The 27,092-nt window shown below is 35.3% G+C and overlaps 1 protein-coding gene across 26 annotated transcripts in view; it reads left to right on the forward strand.

Moving 5' to 3' along the window:
* Positions 1-27,092, forward strand: part of GPHN (gephyrin) — a 675,135-nt gene that overhangs the window by 392,644 nt on the left and 255,399 nt on the right. For 14 of the 26 annotated variants that reach the window (XM_034937122.3, XM_034937124.3, XM_034937127.3 and 11 more), the window contains 3 exons: positions 16,016-16,082; positions 22,680-22,952; positions 24,205-24,303. In XM_034937122.3, coding sequence (XP_034793013.1) covers positions 16,016-16,082; positions 22,680-22,952; positions 24,205-24,303 — 439 coding nt within the window. The remainder of the gene's footprint in view (positions 1-16,015; positions 16,083-22,679; positions 22,953-24,204; positions 24,304-27,092) is intronic. The other 12 variants (XM_034937126.3, XM_034937138.3, XM_034937136.3 and 9 more) reach the window with 1 other exon arrangement.

A 27,092-nucleotide genomic window follows, 5' to 3' on the forward strand; every position in this document is an offset into this window, starting at 1 on the left:
GTATTTTATGCTTTTTGAGAAATTTGTCCATCTCATCTAAGTTGTCTAATTTATGTATATAGATTTGCTCCTAGTATTCTCTTATTGTTATTTTCTTGTCTTGAGAGTCTGTATTAATACGGCTGTTTCATTCCTGATATTGGTAATTTCCATCTTTTTTTCAGTCTTGCTTAAGATATTTCCATTTTATTTATCTTTTCAAAGAACAAGCTTTTTGTTTCATTGACTTTCTCTATTTTTCTGTTTTAAATTTCACTGTTATCTGCTCTTTATTATTTCATTCCTTCTCCTTGTTTGGGGTTCATTTTGCTCTTTATCTAGTTCTTGAGCTGGAAGCTTGTTATTGATTTGAGACTTTTCTAATGTAAACTTTAGGAGCACTGATTTAGGTGCATTCCATGAATTTGATATGTTATATTTGCATTTTTATTCATCTTAATGTATCTTTTTATTTTTTGAGATTTTTTTTTAAATCTATCTAACACTAGGTCTTATTTCTTCTATCAAACTTCATATGTGCCCATGAATCAACTTCTCATCTTTCCCTCCTCCCCACTACCCTTCCTGGCCCCTGGTAACAACCAATCTGCTACCTATCCTCATGAGATTCACTTTTTTAGCCCCCACATTATGAGGGAGAACATGTGACATTCTTCCTTCTGTGCTTGCCTTGTTTCATTTAACATAATGACTTTTAGTTCCATCCATGTTCCTGCAAATGATAGGATTTCATTTTTTAATCAGTGAATAATGTTCCATTGTATATAGATACTGCATTTTCTTTATCCATTTGTATGTTCACTGGTACTTAGGTTGAATCCATATTTTAGCCATTATGAATAGTGCTGCAGTAAATGTGAGAGTGCAGATGTCTTTTCGATATGTTGATTTCCCTTCTTTTGGATATATATCCAGCAGTGCAATTGCTGGATCGTGTGGTAATTCTATTTCTAGTTTTATGAGGAAATTCCATACTGCTCTCCATAGTGGCTCTACTAATTTACATTTCCACCAACAGCGTACAAATGTTTCCTGTTTTCCAAATCCTTACCAGCATGTGTTACTGCCTGTCTTTTTGATAAAAAGCCATTTTAACTGGAGTAAAATGATATCTAATTGTAGTTTTGGTTTGCATCTATCTGATGATTAGTGGTGTTGGCCATTTGAATGCCTTCTTTGGGAAATGTCTATTCATATAGTTTGCTCATTTTTTAATAGAATTATTTGTTGTTTTTGTTGTTGTTGTTTTCTGTCAAGCTATCTGAGCTCCTTAGATAGTCTAGTTATTAATCCTTTGTCAGACAGGTAGTTTGAAATGTTTTCTTCCATTCTGTGGGTTGTCTCTTTGCTTTCCTGATTGTGTCCTTTGCTGTGCAGAAGCTTTTTAGTTTTGTATAACCCCATTTGTCTATTTTTGCTTTTGTTGCTTGTGGTTTTGAAGTCTTAGACAAAAATCTTTGCCTGGAAAGATGTCCTGGAGCATTTCCTCAGTGTTTTCTTCTAGTAGTTTCATGTTTCAGGTCTTAGATTTAAGTCTTTATTTTGATTTGATTTTTGTGTATGGTAAAAGATAGGGGTCTAATTTCATACCTCTGCAAGTGGATATCCAGTTTTCCCTGCATCATTAATTGAAAAGACAGGTCTTTCCCCATTGTTTGTTTTTGGCACCTTTGTGAAACATGACTTGGTTATAAATACATGAATTTATATTTGAGTTCCTTATCTTCCCCATTGGTCTGGCATATCTGTTTGATGTCAGTACCATGTTGATTTGGTTACTATAGCTTTGTAGTATATTTTGGAGTCAGGTCATGTGATGTGATACCTCCAGCTTTGATTTTTTTGCTCAAGATTGCTTTGGATATTAGGCTCTTTTGTGGTTCCATATGAATTTTAGGATTGCTTTTATATTTCTGTGGAAAATGTCATTGATATTTTGATAGAGATTCCACTGAATGTCTAGATTACATTGGGTACTATGGTCATTTTAACAATATTCTTCCTATCATGAGCATAGAGTATATTTCCATTTTTTATGTGCTCTTCAATTTCTTTCATCAATGTTTTATGGTTTTTCTTGTATTGGTCTTTCACTTCTTTGGTTGAATTGATTCCTAGTTATTTTATATCTTTGGAGATATTATAAATGGGGTTGCTTTCTTGATTTCTTTTTTGGATTGTTCACTATTGGTATATAGAAATGCTACTGCTTTTTGTATGTTGATTTTGTGTCCTGTAACTATATTGAATTTGTTTATCAATTCCAACAGTGTTTTAGTGGAGTCTCCAGATTTTTCTAACTATAAGGTCATGTCATCTGCAAACAAGTCTACTTTCACTTCTTCTCTTCCAGTTTGAATGCCCTTTGTTTCTTTCTCATGCCTACTTGCTCTGGCCAGGACTTCCATTTTGAAAAAAAGTAGTGACAGTGAAGATCCTTGTTTTGTCCCAGATCTTAGAGGAAAGGCATTCAATTTTTTTCCTTTTCAGTATGCTAGTAACTGTGGGTTTGTCATATATGGTCTTTATTATGTTGAGGTATGTTCCTTCTATACTCAGTTTGAATGAGGGTTTTTATCATAAAAGCATGTTGAACTTTATTGAATGCTTTTACAGCATATATTGAAATAATCATAGGGTCTTTATTCTTGGTTCTATTAATGTAGCATATCACATTTATTGATTTGCATATGTTGAACCATCCTTGGGATGAATCCCACCTGATCATGGTGAATGATCTGTTCAATGTGTTGTTGAACTTGGTTTACTAACATTTTCTTGAGAATTTTTGCATTTGTATTCATTGGGGAGGGTGGCCTGGGTTTCTCTTTTTGTTTTATCCTTTTTGGTTTTGGTGTCAGGGTAATGCTGGCCGCATAGAATGACTTTGAAAGTATTCCCTCCTCTTCAATTTTTTTTAGAAAGTTTGATTAGAATTGCTATTATTTCCAAACTACCATCAGAGATACTATAAATACCTCTACACAAATAAACTAGAAAATCTAGAAGAAATGGATAAATTCCTGGACACGTACACCCTCCCAAGACTAAACCAGGAAGAAGAAAAGAATGTGTATTCTGCAGCAGTTGGGTGAAATGATTTGTAAATATCAGTTAGGCATATTAGGTCTGGTGTATAGTTTAATTTGGATGGTTCTTTGTTGATTTTCTGTTTAGATGACCTGTTCACTACAGAGAGTGGAGTATTACAGTCCCCTATTATTACTGTATTGCAGTTATCCCTTAAGATCTATTAATGTTTGCTTTATATACTTGGCAGCTCCAGTGGTGGGTGCACAGATATTTATAATTGTTATATCATTTTGCTGAATTGACCTCTTTATCATTATATAATCTCCTCCTTTGTCTATTTTTACAGTTGTTTACAGTTATGGCTACAGTTGTTACAGTTACAGTTGTTACAGTTACAGTTGTTGATTTGTAGTCCATTTTATCTAAGTATAACTACTCCTGCTCTGTTTTGGCTCCCAGTTGCATGGAATATCACTTTTCACCCCTTCACTTTCAGTCTATATGTGTCTTTAGAGACAAAGTGGATTTCCTGTAGGTAACACATAGTTGAGTCTTATTTCTTTATCCATTCAGGCACTCTATGTCTTTGCCTTGGAGAAGTGAGTTAATTTACATTAAATGTTATTATTGATAAGTAAGGACTTACTCCTGCCATTTGTCATTTGTTTTCTGGTTGTTTTATAACTCCTTTCTCCCTTTTTTACTTTCTTCATATGTGGTTTAAGTGATTTTCTCTGGTAGTATCTTTTAATTTGTTGCTTTTTATTTTTAGTTAATCTGTTGTAGGTATTTGCATTGTGGTTACCATGACGCTTATAAAAAATACCTTATAACAAGTTATTTTAAAAAGATGACAACTTATCTTAGATCACAGAAATGGGAACAGAAACTGAAAAAATGGGAAAAATCTTTTACACTTTACTTCCATCTTCCCCACATTTAGACTCGTATTGTCTCAATTTGCATATTTTATATTACCTATCTCTTAACAGGTTGTTGTAGCTCCTATTGTTTGTGATATATTTATCTATTCGCCTTCATACTGGAGTTATGATTGTGTGTCCAGAGTTGGTTCCTTCCGGTGGGTTCGTGGTCTCGCTGACTTCAAGAATGAAGCCGCGGACCTTTGCAGTGAGTGTTACAGCTCTTAAAGGTGGCGTGGACCAAAAGAGTGAGCAGCAGCAAGATTTATTGTGAAGAGTATAAGAACAAACCTTCCACAGGGTGGAAAGGGAATCAAGCAGGTTGCCCCTGCTGACTAGGGTTGGCCAGCTTTTATTCCCTTATTTGTCCCCGCCCATGTCCTGCTGATTGGTCCATTTTACAGTGTGCTGATTTGTCCATTTTACAGAGGGCTGATTGGTCCATTTTACAAATCTCTAGCTAGCCACAGAGCGGTGATTGGTGCGTTTTTACAGAGCACTGATTGGTGTATTTTACAAACCTCTAGCTAGCTGCAGAGCACTGATTGGTACGTTTTACAATTCTAGCTACAGAGTACTGACTGGTGCATTTTACGATCCTCTTGTAAGACATAGAAGTTCTCCAAGTCCCTGGTTGACCCAGGAAGTCCAGCTGGCTTCACCTCTCAATGCCCCCTTTAGACAGGACACCCCAACTGCTGTTGGGAATTGGGCGATGCTTGCTCTATCTACTTCCTGCTGGAAAGGGGCACAGACGGGGCCCTACAGTGGTAGTGTCCTCCAGAGGGGAACTCTCTAGGCCAGCCAAAGGGTCAGTGGGTTGGTCCAGGGGTCCTTGGTAGAAGTTGTTCATTGAGCTCATTTGGGGTTCCATTGGTAAGACATCTTACTGCTTTTAGGATTCTGTCTTCATTCATGACCTTTGATTGATTATTGTATGCCTTGGAGTAGTCTTATTTGGGTCCTATCCATTTGGTGTTCTCTGACCTTCCTGTACCTGAATATTTATATCCTTGTGAAGATTTGGAAAGTTCTATTATTATTTCTTTGAATAAGCTTTCTACCCCCTTGATCTTCCTCAACTCCCTCTTGAACATCAATAAAATAATTTCTAGATTTGTTGTTTTGATGTAATTTTCTATATCTTACCGGTGATCTTCATTGCTCTTCGTGCTTTTTGCTTTTTTCTTCTCTGTGTATTTTCAAATAGCCTATCTTTGAGCTCACTGACTCTTTCCTCTGCTTGATCCATTCTACTGTTGAGAGCTTCTAACGAACTTTTCAGTTGAACAAATATATATCTCAGTTCCAAGGTTAATGTTTGGTTTTTAATTATTTCAATCTGTTCATTAAATTTTTATCATAAATTTTGAATTGCTTTTCTGTGTTATCTTGGAGATCACTGAGTTTTCTTAAAACTACTATTTTGAGCTCTTGGTTAGGGAGCTCACATATTGCTGTTTCATTAGGGCCAGTTACTGTTTCATTGCTCTGTCCACTTGGGAAGATCATGGTTTCCTGTTTACTATTGTTTCTTTTGGATGTATGTACATGTCTTTGCATTGGAGGATTAGTTATATTTATTCCAGTGTTCTGTCTGGCTTGTTTTGCTTTTTTGTGTTTGTTTTTTATAATCTCAACTTTTAGATTCAGGGGTACATGTACAGGTTTGTTACATGGGTTTATCACATAATGCTGAGGTTTGTGGTACAAATGATCCCATCACCCAGGTAATGAGCGTAGTATACAAAAGGTTGTTTTTCAGCCCTTGCCCCCCTCCCTCTCTCATACCTTGGTAGTCCCCAGTGTCTATTGTTCCCATCTTTATGTCCATGTGTACCAAATGTTTAGCTCCCACTTATAAGTGAGAACATTCAGTATGTGGTTTTCTGTTCCTGCACGAATTTGCTTATGATAATGGCCTCCAGGTACATCCATGTTGCTGCAGAGGACATGATTTAATTCCTTTTATGGCTGTATAGTATTCCATGGTGTGTATGTATCATGTTTTCTTTATTCAATTCAGGATATGTTTGATTCGAGGCTTTTTTTTTTTTTTTTTTTTACCACTTCCCCATTTTCAGTCCTAGGTGACACATTATCCCCAGGTTCACCTAAGCTCTAGTAAATGATCAGAATGCTACCCTTCTCGGGTGAGGGAGGTGAAACATGGTATATCCTTCCAGTGTAGGAAAGCTAGGCCAGTGTTTCATGCCCAGGGAACCTGTGGGATGCACCTCCTACAGCGTGGTGCTGCTGAACAGCCATCATGATTTAGCATCTCCTTTGGCTGAGTTTATGAGCAGAGTTTCCAGGGTCAGAGACTATAATCCCACCTCCTCCCTTTGTCTCTGCCTATCCTCAGGTATATTTGTTCCTTCAGACACTTGTGATGCTTCCCATGGGTTAAGGCAGGGACAGGTCTACTGCCAGGGCATGCAAAATGATGGAAAGCTGGCTGTTCACCTTGATCTCACTTTTTCCAATGTTAAAACAGTAAGTTGGAGGAAAATTTTCTACGTGCTTCGTGCAAGGCAGGATGGGGAGGAGGAACATCATGGATGTGGAAATCTGATATTCTTACTGTCTGTTCAGAGTTTTTTCACTTCTTTCTGGCCCCAGGGCCACATCTCATCTTCATATTTGAGTTCTGGGATATTTCTAGTGATATTCTCTGTGCTGTTCATTTGCTTTTGGTTTCCTGTTGAGAGGAGTGAAGTCAGCCTGCTCGTACATTGCCATTTTGAAACCAGAAGTCTCTGGTTTCTTGAGATTTCCTCTTTGATCCATAGATTATTCAGAAGTTTATGGTTTAGTTTCCAAGTGTATAGGAATTTTCCTGTTATGTTTCTGTTACTGATTTCAACTTTGCTTCCACTGTGGTCAGAGAAGTTACTCTATAATTTCAATTCTTTTAAATTTGTTTAGGTTTATTTTTATGGTCACAGATATGGTCTATATTGGTAAAAACAATGTGTATTATTCTGTCAGCTGGAGTGTTCTACAAATATCAATTCGATCCTGTTGATTTGTGTTGCTGAGTTCTTCTATATGCTTGCTAGTTGTCTGTCTAGTCATTCTATCATATACCATTAAAGTGACTTGTATCCAAAATATACAGAGAACTTCTAGATATTTGACCAATTTATGTGAAAACTTACATCCACACAAAAATCCACATGCAAATGTTTTTAACAGCCTTATTCGTAATTGCCAAAAGTTGGAATCAACCAAGATTTACTTCAATAGGTAAATGGATAAGCAAATTATGCTGCATCCATACAATGGACTCTTATTCAATAATAAAAGGAAATGAGCCATCAAGCAACCAAAAAAGACATCCTTACATGCATATTGCTAAGTAAAAGAAGCCAGTGTGAAAAGAATACATATTATATGGTTCTAACTTTATGACATTGTAGTAAAAGTAAAATTATAAGAACAGTAAAATGATCAGTGTTTGCCCAGAGTTTTTGAAAAGAAAGATATAGGTGAATGGATAAAGCCGAACAGATTTTTTAGAGCAGTAACACTATTTGATATGAAGTAGAAATACGGAAACATGACATTATACATTTGTCAAAACTCATAGAACTTTATCACAAGGAAGGCTTAATATATGCAGATTGCATTTGATGGATCCCAGAAAGCAATGAGGACTCTGCCAAGAGAATTTAAATGCATTACAAAATAAATAAAACAACCTCATGGAAGTGGGTGGAGGGGAAAAGTACTGACCTAAATAACTTTGGATATGAGTGGAGTCTGTAAGACTAAAGGTAAAAGCAACTGCACATAAGCGCTTTAGTTGATAAAGTTGTATCCCATGGAGGTATGGGTTAACAATTCTAATTTTAATATATATGTATACTGGAATTGAACAGTTAATAAATGGATGGCAGGTAGTGAGACAGGTTTCTCACTGTCACAGTGGGAAATCACATATGTACAAGCAAGGGGAAGAGGCTAGAATGATCCATGTGATCCTAGGTAATGAATTAGAGTTGGAGACATCAGTATGAATTCATATCTAGCTTTAACATAGATACAAATGGTTACATACAGAAATATGTGTTTTATATATATATATATATGCACACACAGGTTAGTTTACACACGTATTCCTTTGCTTTGTCAGCAGAGAGGGTCTAAAATAAATGACATATCAATATGAAATGATATAATTAATGCTGAAATCTTAGTTTTTATTACCATTTGGCAATAAAAGGAGCCTGGGTTCCTTGGAGAAGTGGCTGATTCTGGGACCAAGGCAGGAAATATACAAGATGAACCTGGTATATCTCGTAGTGCTTAAAAGTAAGGAAGCACTCAAGAAAACAAACTACAACAAAACACACATTGGCGGGTATATATTAAAGGGGCATAGGAGTCAATTGACATCTCCCGATGACCAAAGATGTAAAAATGTGAGCAACAAAATAGGCAACAAGCAGTATCTTATTATAATCCAAAGTATAAAATAAACATCCATGACTCCATGCTTATACAAATAACTTTTTACACAAATTAATTCATGAGGGAGAAGAGACAAATGTCCTGTGCATATAATTTCCAAATAATTTATATAGATGCTCCACCCTCAAGGAAGGGGCACATAACTCCTCACTTCTTAGGCATGGGCTACATACAGTGACTTCCTTCCAAAGACTACAGAACTGGGTGCGGGTTGGGGAAGAGTAACTTTGCTGTGGGGAGCACCTGACAAATACCTCAGCTAAGAGATCAAGATCAGTATCAACACTCATTAGTCAGATTGATAGCATATACCTGTGATATGATGTAATAAAAATGGCTGTATACCTCTATAGTCTTCTTCCAAAAATCCCATAACCCTAATCTTATCATCAGAAAATATCAGACAGACACCAGAAGTGGGCATTCTGCAAAAAAAAAACAAAACTGACCAGCACTTACCAAAGCTATCAAGGTCATCAAAAACAAGGAAAGCCTGAGCATCTATCACTGCCAAGAAAAGCATAAGGAGACATGACAGCTAAATGTAATTTGGTAATCTGAACGGGATCCTGAAACAGAAAAAGGGTATTAAGTACAAAGTAAGAAGCATGAATAAACTGTGGGCTTTAGTTAGTAATAATGTGTCAATATTGGCTCATTAATTGCCACAAAGGTTCCATAATAATACAAGATGTTAAATGTAGGGGAAACATGGTACAGAGAATATGGGAACTCCCTATACTATCTTCTGCATTTTTCTGTAAATCCAAAACTGTTCTTAAAAATGAAGTCAATTTAATCAAATAATAACGGGATATTCTATACAACTGTCAAGGAGCAAATGATTTCAATATTATTTAAATTGTTCCTGAGTGTAGTAAAACGTAAACATTTCTCAATTCATGTTATGAGTCTGGGATAATCTTATTACAAAACTAGAAAATGATAGTAGAAAAAAGGGAAAATGTAGGTGAATATTCATTGTGAACATGGATGTGAAAACTTCAAAAATAAGATACTAACATATCAAATCTAAAAGTATATTTTTAAAAGATACATCAGGATAAAGATGGATTTATTTCAAGGACACAAAGATGGTTAACTGATTAACATGAATCACTACATTAACAGATTAAGGGAGAAAAGTCATATGACCTTCTCAATTGATGCAGAAAAAGCATTTGATAAAATTCCAAACCTGTTTATGAATAACGACTCTTAGCAAGCAATGATTCGAAGGGAACTTCCTTAATTTGACAAAGCAAATATAGTTAATAATTAGATATTGTTAGTATTCTCTTTAAAGTTAGGAATAAGACAGAGTCCAAGTATACTTCTGTCCAATATTGTACAAAGTAAAAAAAAAATGATACAAGCATTGAAAAGGACAAGTAATCTCCCATGATCACTACATGGGAATTATTAAAAAATCAGGAGTCTTTTAGAAGTAATGGAAGAGTTCATCAAGTTTGTTGGATAGAAGATCAGGATACATCAGTTGCTGTCCTATAAACCCAAGGTGTATTTTTTAAAGGGACCAAATTTCATATTTACTGTTTATTTCATGATGTAGAGATTGTAACTGTAACACAGTTTCTGAGCATTCCTCATTTCATCAAAATGGATTTAATAAATGTCTAACTGGTGAAGATACTGTATTAGGTGCTATACAATAGGTTCTATGCAGAATCGACCCTCTAGAAGTTTATAATTTTGGGGCACCCTGCACTAACAGACGGAAATACACTAACTGCAGAACAGAAATAATAAGCCAATACATATATGAACACTAAAATGTTTAGATTTAAGTTTAAAATTACAAATAAAGAGACTTTATCTCAACCTTTTTATTGTGAAAAATTTCAAACATATGCCAAATTGAAAGAATTTTACAGTGAATACTTAAGATTCTACTATTAACATTTTATTGTAGTTGCTTTATATCTGTCATCTATTCGGCCAAAAGAAATTAAAAAAGAAAAACACTGACATCTAGCACTGTCAGGAGAAGCACCAACAGTGTGTTGATAGGAATGTAAATTGGTACAAACACTATGGAAAATTACTTTTATACAGTAAAACTGCACATCTGCTTATTCCTGTGACTCATAAAATCTGCTTCTAGCTATTTACCCTAGAACATTAGCTTTCAAATGTTTTTGACCATAAGCCACAGTAAGAAATGTACTTAACATTGTAATTCAGTACACACACACATATGTATATATATGTCTCTATGTATGTGGGTATGCACATATGCATATATATCTACATAAACAATATGCACACACATACATATACAAAAGGCACAAACTTTTCTGAGTCAATATTTATCCTAACTACCAGGAAAGCATTCTGATATTTTCTGTTCTGTTCTTTTTTAAAAAATGCTAGTTATGGCAACTGAAGTCAGTTTACTGCCCTGTTAATTGGTCGTGACCTACAATTTGAAGAACACTGTCCTAGAGAAAGCTGTGCACATATGTAATATTGTGCAGCATTGAAAATGAACTATAGCTATGCATATCAGCATGGAGGAGTTTCACAAACACAGTGTTGAGTGAGAAAACCAAGTTGTATAAGAATATACACAGTATGATTTCATTTGTATATAAATTTCAAAAGCATGCTAAAATGAAAATATATTTAGATAAACATATGTGGAAAAGTTTTTTTTAAGTGAATGATTTATATAAGCACCACATGGATGAACCTTGAAAACATGTTAAGTAAAAGAAGCAAGTCACAAAAGGTGACATATTATATGTTTCCCTTTATATGAAATGTCTAGAATAGGCAAGTCTGTATGGACAGAAAATAGCTTAGTGAATGCCTAGGGCTGGGAGTTGCAAGAAAATGTGGAATGACTGCTAATGGGTATGGGATTTTTTTGTGGAGGGTGATGAAAATGTTCTAAAATTGATTACCAGGATGATTGTACAACTCTGAGAATATACTTTAAAAACTACTGAATTGTATCCTTTAAATGGGTAAGTTGTATGGTATATGAATTTTATATTGATAGAGCTGTTTTACAAAAAAGTAAGAATGTTTTAAAATTCAGGATAATAGTTATTTGGAGAAGAAGGGACTTGAGATCAAGGCAAGGCACGCAGTACTCTTTGAAAGTATCAGTGATAGTCTATTGCTTCACCTAGGTAGTAGGCACATCAGTGGGATTTTTATTGTTATTGTCTGTTTTATACACGTCATACCTTGTTGTGTATTTAATATTTAACAGAAATTTTAAGAGAAGCAATATTTTTCATATTCTTCTATTCTCATGCCTGTTGTGATCAAGTTTAACATAGAATATTGAACTTCTAGTGTAAATCTAGATTAGGACCAGTTTTCATCCAAATATGTCCTGTTTTTAAAAATTACTCTTTTTGTATTAAACTTTCAAAAAAATTGGAATAAAAAGGTAACTATCCCATTATATAGTCTGTGGGTCAGAATATTCTCAACTATAACCTGTTCGCTTTTCTTCATCACCTTTGCAACCACCCTAATTCACCTGTTACATTTTTCGACATTCTCTTAACTGTATTCCTTGCTTCCTGTCTTGCACCTCTCCAAACAACTTTCTACTTTGCAGCCAGAAATATCTTTTGAAAATACAGATATTAGTATGTTATTTCTCTGCTCAAAATTTTTTAGCAAAATCTCACTCTCCACTGTAGATAAAGACTGAATTCTTTAAGATTACTTTCCAGGGCCTATATAATTTGTCACTGCTGCTTTTTGCATCAGCTTCCACCCACACTTGTTGTTGTTTTTACCACACATATCAGGTTCTATTGTTAGCTTCTGAGTACTTTGTACATGCCCTTTTCTCTGCCTTGAATGTTCTTCCTTCTCTCTTTACCTCTGTAACACCTACCAGTTCTTCAGGCAGAAGCTTAGATTTTTTCCTTCCTTATAGAAGCCTTCTCTTAACTACCCCTACACTTCCTTACCTAAGACTAAAATGCCCTTCCTATTGTTCCCAAAGGATTTTTGCTTAATATACATTTACATTTATTTAAAATATGCTTTATATTTTATATACATAAACAAAAACAATGCGCTATGTAACATGCTGAATCAGATACATGAGAGAAAATAAACTAAGAATGAGTCAACTCGTATTTAGTGTTTTTTGTTATCAGACTCTTTTCTTTATATCTTCTGTCATCCCCTTTCAGTTCATCTTAGACTATTATTCCTGAAATAGTGCTTGGTAATATTAGTAATAGCAGAATCCGTGTATCATCCCCAATGCCTTAAGAATACATTCTAGCTCTTTACAGTGAATTCATGACTTCTACTGTCTTAATTCTAATGTACTTTTTAAGGAAAGATGGACCAAATATTTATTTAATGCCTATTATGTACTAGATTATACTGTACCTTATATTTCAAAGATTATGTTAACCCTTTTAACAACTCAGGTTATGGAAACTAAGGATTAAAGAAGTTTAGTAATGAAGACAGGATTACACTAATAGTAAATAGTAGTACCAAAACTCAAGCACAGTTTATCACAGCAGTTCTCAAACTTTTCCATGGATGAGAGTCAACTAGAGAACTTGTTAAGATACAGATTACTGGACCCCACCCTCATAGTTTTTTATCCAATATATCAGCAACAGAGAGGAGGGGATAAGGGTGGTATGGGAAATTTTGCCTTTCCAACAAATTCCTGTATGATGCATATGTTTCTGGTCCAGAGACCACAAATTGAAAAATACTAACCTATCAGACAGCAACATCTTTCCACTGGTCCTTCTTAACCTCATATTACTCCTCTATAAGTAAGCAAGTGGATGCTTGCTGGTGAGAGACAATATACTCAAAATGCACTTGGTGCTTTTTTTAACTCTATGCTTTTGCATTATTTTTCCCCTCCTCCTAAACTGCCCTTCTTTTTGATTTTTGTTTTGTTTTGTTTTTTTGAGACGAAGTCTTACTACTGTCACCCAGGCTGGAGTGCAGTGGCACAATCTCTGCTCACTGCAACCTCCGCTTCCCAGATTCAAGCGATTCTTCTGCCTCAGGCTCCTGAGTAGCTAGGATTACAGGAACCTGCTACCACACCCGGCTAATTTTTTGTATTTTTAGTAGAGACAGGGTTTCACCATATTGGCCAGGCTGGTCTCGAACTCTGACCTTGTGATCCTCCCACCTCGGCTTCCCAAAGTGCTGGGATTACAGGCATGAGCCACCACACTGGCTACTTTTTTTTAACCTATGGTACTTTATACCAATTTGTGTTACTACTTACTATCTTGTGTTGTAGTTGTTTATATGCTTTAATGTTCTACATTTTACAATTATAAACTTCTTAAGCATTTGGGTTGCATTTATTCCATAATACTTAGTACAGATCTTTAGCTATTTGATAAATATTGGAATATGCTAAAACTTTGGTGCTTATAGTTTTTAAATTATTGAATGATATAATGTTTGTAAAAATACTTTATTAATCCGAAAGCATTATATAGAGGAGGAGTACTTTCTTCTTGCAGTGACTCTGGACATTCTATAGATGAAAAAGTATGTCTTAAAATTAATTTTTAAACACTTCAAAGAGATCAGGGAAATGAGAAAGAATACATAAATCTCTGATCTAATGTTTTGACAAAATAAAAAGTAAAAAAAAATTGATGGGAAATAACAAATGTAATCTCCTGGCTGTATAGAAACCTTTAATTATATCACATATGCATACATACACACACACAGAAAAATAGTGGTCTGGATGTAACTGTTGATTATATTAGCACTGCTACTAAGGTGTCAACCTAGAGCAAGTGAAGTATTATTGGAGACATAAAAAGCCTGGATTTGATTACCAAAAATTGGAATAAAAAGAATTAACTAAGTTTTCACTTGCCACTAACCTTCTAATGGAGGGAGTTACAACATTCTTGGAAAATAAAATCCAACACATTTCATAATATGTGATAAAATTGTTACAGTGATGTCAGTAAGGATAAGTTAATGGACATTAATAAACACAAGATGGAATGAACTTACTGTATAAAATTACAAAGATCCCAGAGCTATGTATTAATCAAATTCTTTGTACTCCACATTATTTTTCCATATTTTGTAGGTAACTATATTTGTCTTTCCTTCATAGAAATATTGGGAGGATAATATGCAGTAATTGTTATGGTAATATTTCTAGTTTTTAGAAGGAAAGGTGCTACAAACTTCCGGATGTAGCTAATACTATATTCTACGAGGGATTATTGTGCTCTTAGTTAAAATTCTAGATTTATTCAATAAATTGCTAGATTTGCTTACATGAAAGTAGAGAACTTAATATTGATGACATTCCAATCATTACTGGTGATATTATAATAAATTAGCTATCATATTGACAAAAAGCTAAAATGTAGCATTTTAGTTTGGAAAGAAAAACAAAATTCCTAAGTAAACAGGAACATATTAAGAACTATATAATTACCCAGTGCCATTTTGTCACTAAAGTACTTTATCCAATTCTGACTGCCAGAACTAAAACAGATTTTGAAGAAATATCATTAAGATTAAAGGTCAGAAAATAGCCTTAAAGTTTTTAATGAAATAATGAATAGTTTTTCTAGTAAGAAGAAGGCCAGCAGGTGATTCAGTAAACATTTTCAGATATATGGAAAGTTGTAAATAAATGGCAATCTTCTCTTTCAGATTGTAAGTAGGACAAGAAGAAAAAGTAATAAAATATAGGACAGTTTTAGGTTATTTCAGAGAATAAGAGTGGTTAAAGAAAAACTCAGTCAAGACATTTGGGGAAGAGTATTCTTACATTACTTTAAAAATACTGTAAAATTTTAAAAATGGCATAATCTCTTTGTTTTCAAATTATGAAAATGAGATAATGTTTCCAGATCAGAGTAACACAACCAGTCAATGACAGCATAATTCCAGCTCTCATACGAAAATCTAGGCCTTTGCTCCTTGACTCCAGTCTTCCACTGCTTTTCCGTTTTTTTATGTTTCTTAACCAGTTAGTTTAAATGTAGCCTGGAAATTGACAATTATCTCTGAAAGATGTTTCTAGCTTAAAATGCCTGTGATTATCAGTGGGTCTATTAATGAATGAGCTCTCCAACCTCTTCCCTTCTGCCATTCACTTGTGAAAAACCTTGTTTTACTTTAAAACTTATAGACTTCCTGAGAAGCAAGAGCTCAAATCTAAATCTTAAGTGCTTTTTGTGTTAGACTTTTGAACATAAATATCACTAGGCATTTTTAATGCACTATCTCAAACTCTTAAACAATTGTATAAAATATGAAGAAGCTGAAGTTAGACAAAATAGGTAATTAGACTTGGTCAGATTGCTTAAAAGTAGGTAAATTATTCTGATTCCACATTCAGTACATTTTTTCCAATTTGCCATACTAACCATAATGTAAAAACTTCAACCAGAATGCCTAATTTGTATAGCAAGCAGTGAATGTCTTAAGATAACACTTTTATTCCTAAAACAGTTGTTCACATGTAAAGTAAAATGATTGTTCTTTGTTCTTAATGTATTTAAACCGGGCATTCATTGCAATTTAGTGTTCACCTACTTTCTCTTTTCTTTCAGGCCTGTATGTGGAATCAGAGGGAAAACGCTCATAATTAACCTGCCAGGTAGCAAGAAAGGATCTCAGGTAAATCACCTGGACATATTAATGGTTTAGTGTAAGAGCTTTTGACCAGCCGTGAAAGTTAGCCAGCCAAAAAGTCGGAGCACTCCACAAGACTGCCCTCACGTCTGATACCAATTGCAGGATTCCCAAAGTCACTCTTGGGTTCAGTAATTCAATGGAAAGACATAGAACTCACTAAAAACTGTTACACTTACAGTTATGGTTTATTATGGGGAAAGGATACAGATTAAAATCAGCCAAGAGAAGAAGTGCATAAGACAACGTCCAGGAATACTACCAAACACAGAGAGCTTCCCTTGTCCTCTCCCTGTAGAGTCATCAATGCTTTACTCTCCTGGCATTCGTGTATGATAATATACTTGTAATATTTTTAATCAGAGAAGCTCACCTGAGTTTTTGATGTCCAGAGTTTTTTTTTTTTTTTGGTTTGGTTTTTTTTTGTTTTGTTTTGTTTTGTTTTGTTTTGTTTTGTTTGCGGTTCATTATATTTTGCCCATGTGTATGACCTTTAGTCTTTAGCGCTTCCCAGAGATTGGATTGATAGCATTAGTCTCCAGTACGTTCCAGAACTGACACCATGTGGCCAAAAGTCCCCATCATAAGTCATATTGTTAGATTGTGTGGTGGCCAAAGCCATCAGGTAAACAAAGACACTGCTGTCACACATGACATTCTGAACATCTAGAGATCTCCTCCAACTAGTTAAGGGCAACTACTTTTACCCTCAGACTCTCTTTGGGTACTGTTAATTCTTTGCTGTACAAGCTACCCCCTGGCCTTTGGCCAAGGCTTTTTTTATTGTATAGCAACACAGTCATGTTTGTCTGGGCATCTATATTTACTATGGTATTTATGTGACAGACACAGCAGTAGTATCAGTGTGAATATGCCTAAGATTTGGCCAAGGCAGTGTAGGGTATGGATATATTTAGAGAAATAGCTAATCCATCCACTAAAGCCATTACATACATTTTCATAATTTTGTATTAAGTTACTAATTTCTCACCTTAATCTACCACTATTGATATGTTTGTACAGAACTATATATCATAGAAATTAGCTGATGGTTACCTAAGCGCATTTCTTCCTCAGGCCAGTCATTTTCTATTGACATTATATCCTGAGGAGGCTTTAACTGAATTTCCCAATACACTTAGCCATAACCTAAAAAATAAAAGTCAAAAGATACTGGCACATTCTTAGAGTCCTTCTCAGACATTAACAGACCAGAATGTCTCCCAGAATGATGCTACTCAGGTTTGCAGGCTTGTTGGATTCCAAAAATAAGAGTGGTCTCAGCAACATATGACTTCACTCTTTCAAGCATCTGTTACAGTTGAGCTAAGAAACAATGTCATCTCTTGTTCTGAACCTCTTTGGAGATACCAATGCAGTATTATTTCCCTTACTGCATAACCTATCCATTCATTCCTTTACCCTCAGCTACCATTCTTCCTTCTCTCTATTTATACCCAAACTTTTCCACCTTTTAAAGAGTTGTAAGGTTTGGCCACTGTGCTGATTCAGATTGCCGTTGGTAATACTAGTTTAGCAAGTTCCTCCTGCACAGTCTATTCCTATTCATTTAGAGTAGGATTGTATCCCTTACCTTCATTTTAGCTAGCATAGATAACAATAACCAAGAGATTGTGTGTTTAACTTCTTTCTTTATATTTTGCATCTCCTTATGCATCCAGTGAGATAACTTTTTGGGAATTATCTCCATTAACTAATCACAGTAAAGAAGCAATTCCATGCTGTGGTTGACACTGTCTTCACTCAGGGGTCAAAGGTTCATCATCCCACACCCTCTCTTCACTTCCTAAGCCATGTATTTCAGTGAGTCAGGGTCTTTCTAGAAAATCTTATTTTTGACACCAACTGTAAGGAGTTTTAGCCAACTGCAAAAAATAGCCACCTACAAATGTGGAGTACTCCACAAAATTGCTCATTTCTGACCCTAATTGCAAATTCAGGAGATCCTAAAATGACCTTCAGGTTTAATAATTTACTAGCATTCATGGAACTCACAGAAAGCTGTTATACTCATGATTATTGTTCATTGCAAGGAAAGAATACGGATTAAAGTCAGCCAAGGGAGAAAGTGCATAGGGCAGAGTCTAACAGAAGTAACAAATGAGGAACTTCTGTTGTCCTCTGTCTTTGGAGACATGGACATGTCACCCTTCTGGCGTCAGTCTGCGATACCACACATGGAGTAATGCCAGCTGGGGATGCTCACCTGAGCCTTTGGTATCCAGAGCTTTTATTGGGACTCAAACACTTACTGCCAGTGTGGCTGACCTGTAATCTTTAATCCTAAAGTAGAGAGAAGCAATTGGGGGCCTTCTATGTAGAAAGTGGGGTCAGAAGGCCAAGAAAGGGAGTATGAGTATATATCCAAGTCACTTAGGAACTTTTATGCAGGTGCAAAAAAACTTATGTCAAAGTGGCCACAAGATTGTTTAATAGACAGATGAATGAAAGTCCATGTTTACTGCTAGACACCAAAGCTTTGTGTGAAATCTTGAATTAATGGGGAGAGAGGGAGGGTAGCCTATACCTGTCTGTTCTTTTCCTGATCCCTTTCCCTCATTCCTGAACTGCAGTCTAACATTGTTAGACTGTCTCTGGTGCCCAAAGTCCATGGACAACAAAGACATTCCTATTAGGCGTGAAATTCCAAGGACCTAGAGATCACTCCCAGAAGCTGAGTGTAAAGACCAGACCTCTCCTCGGTCAAGGTTAAATTCTTTACTACACAATCTTTAAAGAGTAAACTGATTGAGCCATACAAAGATAGGTTGAAAGATTAAACATCTTTCCCGATATTATGTAACCCTCCAAAAATTTTTAAGATTTTTTTTTTTACATCTTAGATTTTAAGCTATTACTTCAAATGTGAAAGAGAAAGACCTCCACCTCTTCTGTAGCTATAGCTGGCCTTATATTCTGATTTTTAGGTTCTTACCTATTCTCTTTTGGTAATACGTTATAGATAATAGTGAGCACCTCAGCAGCAGATTATATTAACTTTATGCAGTGCTCTTTGCAAGCTTATTTTATATTTTGCTTGCTGTACAATGTTACCTAGCTATACTTTATGATGGTAGTTAGAACTTTAGCTCTCTGGACAAAATAATCTGGTTCTCACCTCGGTTGTTAGTTCTACTGCCCTGCTCTAACTAAAAATATGAAACCTCTTTCCTGCCTTTTTTTAAACAACTTCAGTACCAATAAATCTTTATTCATTGTATTTTCCCAAGAAAAGGAGAAGGGATAGGAAAAGAGTCAGCATGTGTGTTAAAAAAATGATTAGAAGATGGGAAAAGAAGTAGACAATACAGCAAAATCAACCATCAAATAAACATACCCCAGTGGTGGGGTCACCGAAGCCCAAACAGGCTCAATCTCCTGCAGTTCAAGAATGAGGGGTTGGGATTAGGAAAATAACAGACAGGTACAGGCTACTCTCCCTCCCCATAAATTCAAGATTTCACACAAAGGTTTGGTGTCTAGCAGTAAACACAGAGTTTCATTTGACTGTCTCCTATTAAACAATCTTGTGGCCACTTTGACATAAGTTTCTTGCATCTGTGTAAAAGTTCCTGAGTGCCTTGGATATAAATATTCATATTCTTTTACTTAGCCTCCTGAGCCCACTTTCTGCATGGAAGGCCCCCAGTTGCTTCTCTCTACTTTTGGATTAAAGATTAAGTAGATTTGGCCAGGCGCTGGGGCTCAGGTCTGTAATCCCAGCACTTTGGGAGGCCGAGGTGGGCCGATCACAAGGTCAGGAGTTCAAGACCAGCCTGGCCAACATGGTGAAACCCCATCTCTACTAAAAATAAAAAAAAACTAGCCAGGCGTCGTGGCAGGCACCTGTAATCCCAGCTACTCAGGACGCTGAGGCAGAGAATTGCTTGAACCCAGGAGGCGGAGGTTGCAGTGAGACAAGATGGCGCCATTGCACTCCAGCCTGGGCGACAGAGTGAGACTCCATCTCAAAACAAAAAATATATATATATATATGGTTAACTAGATTTGACCCATCCAAAATACAGCAGTGTCTTAAGTGTTTGGCATGAATCACATCAAGAAATGGTCTTGACTCAGGAGGTTGGGAACAAGGGATGAAGGGCTCCTAGTTTCTTCAGGATTTTTGCATAAATCATTTAAGAGTTGTAGAAATAACGCAAGAATTAAATGTGTGTATGTGAGTATGTAAGTTTTCTCTTGGGGAGGAGGGGATGGAAAAGAGGGTAGTATACAAGTTTTTAGAATGTATTTATTTATTTATTTTTAGAGACAGAGTCTCACTGTGTCACCCTGGCTGGAATGCAGTTACACAATCATAGCTCACTGCAGCCTCAAACTCTTGGGCTTCTTTCCTATCTTTCCTGTCTTTCTCATAATGCATCTTTAAACTACCAAGTTGTATATAGAAATTTTACTTTTTTTAAAATGCAGTGCATGCTTTTTTTTTTTTTTAGAGAATCTGATTCTGACCATCCATGCCTGTCCTCAGTCTTATTTTTTTTATTTTTCCATAAGTTATTGGGGTACAGGTGGTATTTGCTTACATGAGTAAGTTCTTTAGTGGTGATTTGTGAGATCCTGGTGCACCCATCACCGAGAGGTATACACTGCACCATATTTGTTGTCTTACCCCTCACCCCCCGCACTCTTTCCCATAAATTCCCATAAGTCCCCAAAGTTCATTGTGTCATTCCTATGCCTTTGCGTCCTCATAGCTTAGCTCCCACATATCAGTGAAAACATACGATGTTTGGTTTTCCATTTCTGAGTTACTTCACTTAGAATAATAGTCTGTAATCTCATCCAGGTCATTGCAAGTGGTGTTAATTCATTACTTTTTATGGCTGAGTAATATACCATCATATATATATAAAATAGTTTCTTTAACCACTCATTGATTGATGGGCATTTGGGTTGGTTCCACGATTTTGCAATTATGAATTATGCTGCTATAAACATGTATGTGCAAGTGTCTTTTTTGAATAATGACTTCTTTTCCTCTGGGTAGATACCCAGTAGTGGGATTGCTGGATCAAATGGTAGTTCTACTTTTAGTTCTTTAAGGAATCTCCACAGTTTTCCTTAGTGGTTTCACTAGTTTACATTCCCACCAGCAGTGTAGAAGTGTTCCCTGTTTACCGCATCCATGCCAACATCTACTGTTTTTTGATTATTTGATTATGGCCATTCTTGCAGGAGTAAGGTGGTATTGTATTGCAGTTTTGATTTGCATTTCCCTGATCATTAGTGATGTTGAACATTTTTTCATATGTTTGTTGGCCGTTTGTATATCTTATTTTGAGAATTGTCTGTTCATGTCATTAGCCCACTTTTTGATGGGATTTTTTTTTTTTCTTACTGATTTGTTTGAGTTCGTTGTAAATTCTGGATATTAGCCCTTTGTCAGATGAGTAGATTGTGAAGATTACAAAACACTGCTGAAAGAAATCATAGACGACACAAACAAATGTAAACATATCCCATGCTCATGGATTAGTAGAATCAATAATGTGAAAATGACCATACTGCCAAATGCAATTTTCAAATTCTATGCCATTCCCATCAAAATACCACCATCATTCTTCACAGAGTTAGGGAAAACAATTCTGAAATTCATATGGCACCAAAAAAGAGCCCGCATAGCCAAAGCAAGACTAAGCAAAAAGAACAAATCTGGAGGCATCACATTACGTGATTTCAAACTACACTATAAGGCCATAGTCACCAAAACAGCATGGTACTGGTATAAAAATAGGCACATAGATCAATGGAACAGAATAGAGAACCTAGAAATAAAATCAAAAACTTAGAGCCAACTGATCTTCGACAAAGCAAACAAAAACATAAAGTAGGGAAAGGACACCCTTTTCAACAAAGGGCGCTGGGATAATTGGCTAGCCCTATGTAGGAGAATGAAACTTTATCCTCAACTCTCACCTTATACAAAAATCAACTCAAGATGGATTAAGGACTTAAACCTAAGACCTAAAACTATAAAAATTGTAGAAGATAACATTGGAAAAACCCTTCTAGACATTGGCTTAGACAAGGATTTCATGACCGAAAACCCGAAAGCAATTGCAATAAAAACAAAGATAAATAGCTGGGACCTAATTTAAACTAAGGAGCTTTTGCATAGCAAAAGGAATAGTCAGCAGAGTGTATGCTTTTTTTTTTTGTCACTGTAACTATTTTTATTACATCACAATAATTAGGAGTAGTACAGTTCATGAAAAAAATATTACAAATTTTAGATCATTTCACAGCACATACTCCTATAAACATTTAAAAGTTAATTTCAATTAAAAGAGTGGTCATTTTTAATGTTTCATATGACCAACATTGTAGCACTGTAGTTCCTTAGCTTATGGAGAATACTGTAACATATTTTATGCTTACTGCATGGCATATTGCTAAGACAATGTTTTACATATGATTCATTCTGAGATCGATGGAGGAAAATGCAAATCAAAAATCACGAAACAGTTTGATTGCCACCATCTTATATAATTACAAAAGTGCTTCATCTTAATTTTTTTTTCTTTCTCTTGCATACAGGAATGCTTTCAATTCATACTGCCAGCTCTACCTCATGCCATTGACCTTTTACGTGATGCCATTGTAAAAGTAAAGGAGGTGCATGATGAACTTGAAGATTTGCCTTCCCCACCTCCCCCTCTTTCCCCTCCTCCTACTACCAGCCCCCATAAACAGACAGAAGACAAAGGAGTTCAATGTGAGGAAGAGGAAGAAGAGAAGAAAGACAGTGGTGTTGCTTCAACGGAAGATAGTTCCTCATCACATATAACTGCAGCGGCCATTGCTGCCAAGGTAAGCCTGATGAGAGTTACTCAGAGGCCTAAAGGACCCACAGGTAAATGTACTGGTTTCATCTGTTTTCCATCGCATCCCTCCCTACATTTAATACTTCTTCAGAGAACCCTAAAAAAATAAGTGGGATGTCCATGACACTCCACTACTATGTTTCCTTCTTGATATAGATTCCTTGAAGTCACTGAAGTTAATTCTGAGTTCTGAGGCATTACTGATGAGCTGTTGCCTATTGAAGTAATAGCTACAATGATAAACAACGTGACATTTTAGAACTCTTTGGAGATGTCATTTTTGTGGACATATTGAATATATAATGTTTATATATTCAAAGTATCAAAACTTCACAAATTCTTAAAGGAACAGCAAACTGAAGGTAAAAGACCTTAGATGATTCAAGAAATGAGTTGGGAAAGATTAATAAAGATTTTTAAAGGGACAAAGCTTTTCAGCAATTGTTGAATTTTTCTTAACTAATAACTTATTCAAACATTGCTTGACACAAATTACCCTAGTGGTAAAGATAGGAAATGGATGTATTTGCATTTCTACTTTAAGAAATATTATTAGGACAATATCAAAGTATTACAAATTCTCTTTGGGCAACTCCATGGGTAAATATACTACCATGAGTTACTTGAGTAAATTTAACTGTCTTAAAGTTATAGAACATGGTTTATTCTTCATACCTACTAAAGTCAACCTAGTATGCCTTAATATCTACAGAAAGTAGCATATCAATTCTGGAAATTATGATTTTTCATTAAGAGCATAAAGATTGAAAATTTAATTGCTATATGAAGTAATTATCAGATTTTATGGATTATCCAGTTATTTTGGCTTTGAGCATTGTGAGGTTTTTTTTTAATAATATATAGATTAGAATCATCGAGAAATCCTTTTGAAGTGTCCATTCAGTGATCCAGTGAGTGCTTACTAAAGGCTAGTAAGTATTTAACTTTTGTGTGATTTTTTTTATGAAACCAATTGGTGAAACAGGCATTTTTAAATCATTATATGTTCCTTTTCCTTTACTCTGAATTAAAAGAGTAAGAAGTGCCATAAATTTCAATCTTAGGAGAGAAGCTTATGGCATTTAAAATCTAAGCTGATTCTGTCATTCTACATTTGGAAAACGTTAGCATTTCATTTTTCCATTTGTTTTTACCTTTTTTCCTTTTTAGTCATTTTGCTTGTATAGTTTCATGTTTTCCTGTCACTGTATTCATAGTTGTTATGTGTTGTGCATTAGAAGCATCCATTCTACACCAGTCCTGCTGTTGTCATGGCACACGGTGAACAGCCCATCCCTGGTCTCATCAATTATTCCCATCATTCAACAGATGAACGGGTAAGACAAGAGGCTTTTGCATTAATGGTTTTCCAAATATGTATTCTACTTCCTCTCCTTGGAGATAGGCTGTAACATATGGAAGATGTGTTGTTTTATTCTGATGGATTTTCAGCCTTGCTTTCTTGTGAAAGTGTAAGTGCCATTGAGTATATCCATCAAGGAATTTAATAGAGTTTCTCCTGTGACTAAAGTACTCTGCTATCATTAAGATTCTGTCATTTGTGACAATGAACTTTTATCAAATGACTTGCAAGAAAGTCATTGCTCAGAAGTTATTTTTGTCTTACCAATTTCATCAGATATCTTTAAATAAATTGCCTGGCTTAAAATTACCTCTTAAGAGAATCACTTTGAGTCTTAAAATCTAGACAGATTGGTCAAGCAAAGAGTTGATTTGTATTAACCTTCCTGTTTTGTCTTATGATTTTGCATCTCATTTTTTTTTCATTCATTGAGCTCTCATTACAACCATTGCAGAGTTGAATTTTGATATAAATTCTGTGATTCCTCATCATAAGTAAACTTTTTAGGTGCATATTTGTTTATTCAGTCAGTGGCTGAATGATAGCTTGCAAAAAAAATGCCAGGTTGTAAAAGATTAAACTGATACATAAAAATCATTAAACAGTGATAATTTAGACATTGGATGAAAAAAAAACAATCTAAGTCCCTAATATGGATGTAAAATGAGAGGGGCAGAGAAGAAAAAGAAATAATAAAGTGAAATTTGGTTTTAAATACTTAGGAAGCAAAACACCCAAAATTAGGAGAGAAAAAAACCAACAACTTAGCATCCATAGTCTCTTAGAAGATACTACCAAATGAAGACTTTTTAAAAATTTTAATTTTGTGGGGTACATAGTAGTGGATATATTTATGGGGCATGTGAGACATTTTGATACAGGCATACAATGGGTAATAATCACATCAGGGTAAATGGGTATCCATCACTTCAAGCATTCATAATTTCTTTGTGTTACAGACATTCCAATTGTATTCCCTAATTTATTCTAAAATGTACAACAAATTATTGCTGATTGTAATCACCCTGTTGTGCTATCTAGATCTTATCCATTGTATCTAACTATATTTTGGGGTACCCATTAACCATCCCTATTTCCCACTCCCCCTACCCACCCTCTCCACCCTCTGGTAACCATCATTCTACCATCTTTATCTCCGTGAGTTCAATTGTTTTAATTTTTAGCTCCCACAAATAAGTGAGAACATGCAAAGTTTGTCTTTCTGTGCCTGGCTTATTTCATTTAACAGTGTCTTCCAGTTCCATCCATGTTGTTGCAAATGACAGGATCTCATTCTTTTTTATAGCTGATCAGTACTCCATTGTATATATGTACCCCATTTTCTTTATTCATCTGCTGATGGACACTCAGGTTGATAATGCTGCAATACACATGGAAGTGCAGATATCTCTTCAATATACTGATTTCCTTTCTTTTGGATATACACCTAGTAGAGGCATTGCTGGATCATATGTAGTTCTGTCTTTAGTTTTTGGAAGAACCTCCATACTATTCTGCATAGTGGCTATACCAATTTACATTCCCACCAATAGCGAACAAGTGTTCCCCTTTCTCCACATCCTCACCAGCATTCATTATTGCCTGTCTTTTGGATAAAAGCCGTATTAACTGGGAAGAGATGATATCTCATTATAGTTTTGATTTGCATTTATCTGATGATCAATAATGATGAGCACCTTTTCATATACTTGTTTACCATTTGTATGTCTTCCCTTGAGACACATCTATTCAGATCTTTTACCCATTTTTAAATTAGATTGTTTTATGTTTTTTCCTATAGAGTTGTTTATATAGTCTGGTTATTAATCCCTTCTCAGATGCATAGTTTGCAAATATTTTCTCCCATACCTTGGATTCTCTTCACTTTCTTGATTGTTTCCTTTGTTAGGCGAAGCTTTTTAACTTGATATGATCCCATTTGTTTACTTTTTCATTGGTTGCCTGTGTTTGTGGAGTATTACTCAAGAAATCTTTGCCCAGTCCAATGTCCTGGAGAGTTTTCCCAATGTTTCCTTTTAGTGGTTTCATAGTTTCAAGTCTTAGATTTAAGTATGTATGTCTTTAATCCATTTTGATTTGATTTTTTATATATGGCAAGAGATAGGTGTCTAGTTTTAGTCATCTGCATATGGATATCCAGTTTTCCCAGCACCATTTATTGAAGAGACTGTCCTTTCCCCAATGTATGTTCTTGACCCCTTTGTCAAAATGAGCTCACTGTACTTATATGGATTTGTTTCTAGGTTCTCTATTCTATTCCATTGGTCTATGTGTCTGTTTTTATGCCAGTACCATGATGTATTAGCTACTATAGCTCTGTAGTATAATTTGAAGTCAGGTAGTGTGATTCCTCCAGTTTTGTTTTTATTTTCGCTTAGGATAGCTTTGGTTATTCTAGGTCTTTTGTGGTTCCATATAAATGTTATGATTATTTTTTCTGTTTCTGTGAAGGTATTTTGATAGGGATTGCATTGAGTCCATAGATTGCTTTGGGAAGTATGGACATTTTAACAATATTGATTCTTCCAATCCATGAATACGGAATGTCTTTCCTTTTTGTGTGTGTCCACTTCAATTTCTTGCAAAAATGTTTTATACTTCATCATAGAAATCTTTTACTTCTTTGGTTAAATTTATTCCTATGTGTTTTCTTTGTAGCTATTGTAAATGGGATTACTTTCTTAATTTCTTTTTCATATTGTTCACTGTTGGCATATAGAAATGCTGCTAATTGGCCAGGCG

This window comes from Pan paniscus, chromosome 15, assembly GCF_029289425.2.
Source record: "Pan paniscus chromosome 15, NHGRI_mPanPan1-v2.0_pri, whole genome shotgun sequence".
Taxonomy (NCBI): Eukaryota; Metazoa; Chordata; class Mammalia; order Primates; family Hominidae; genus Pan; species Pan paniscus.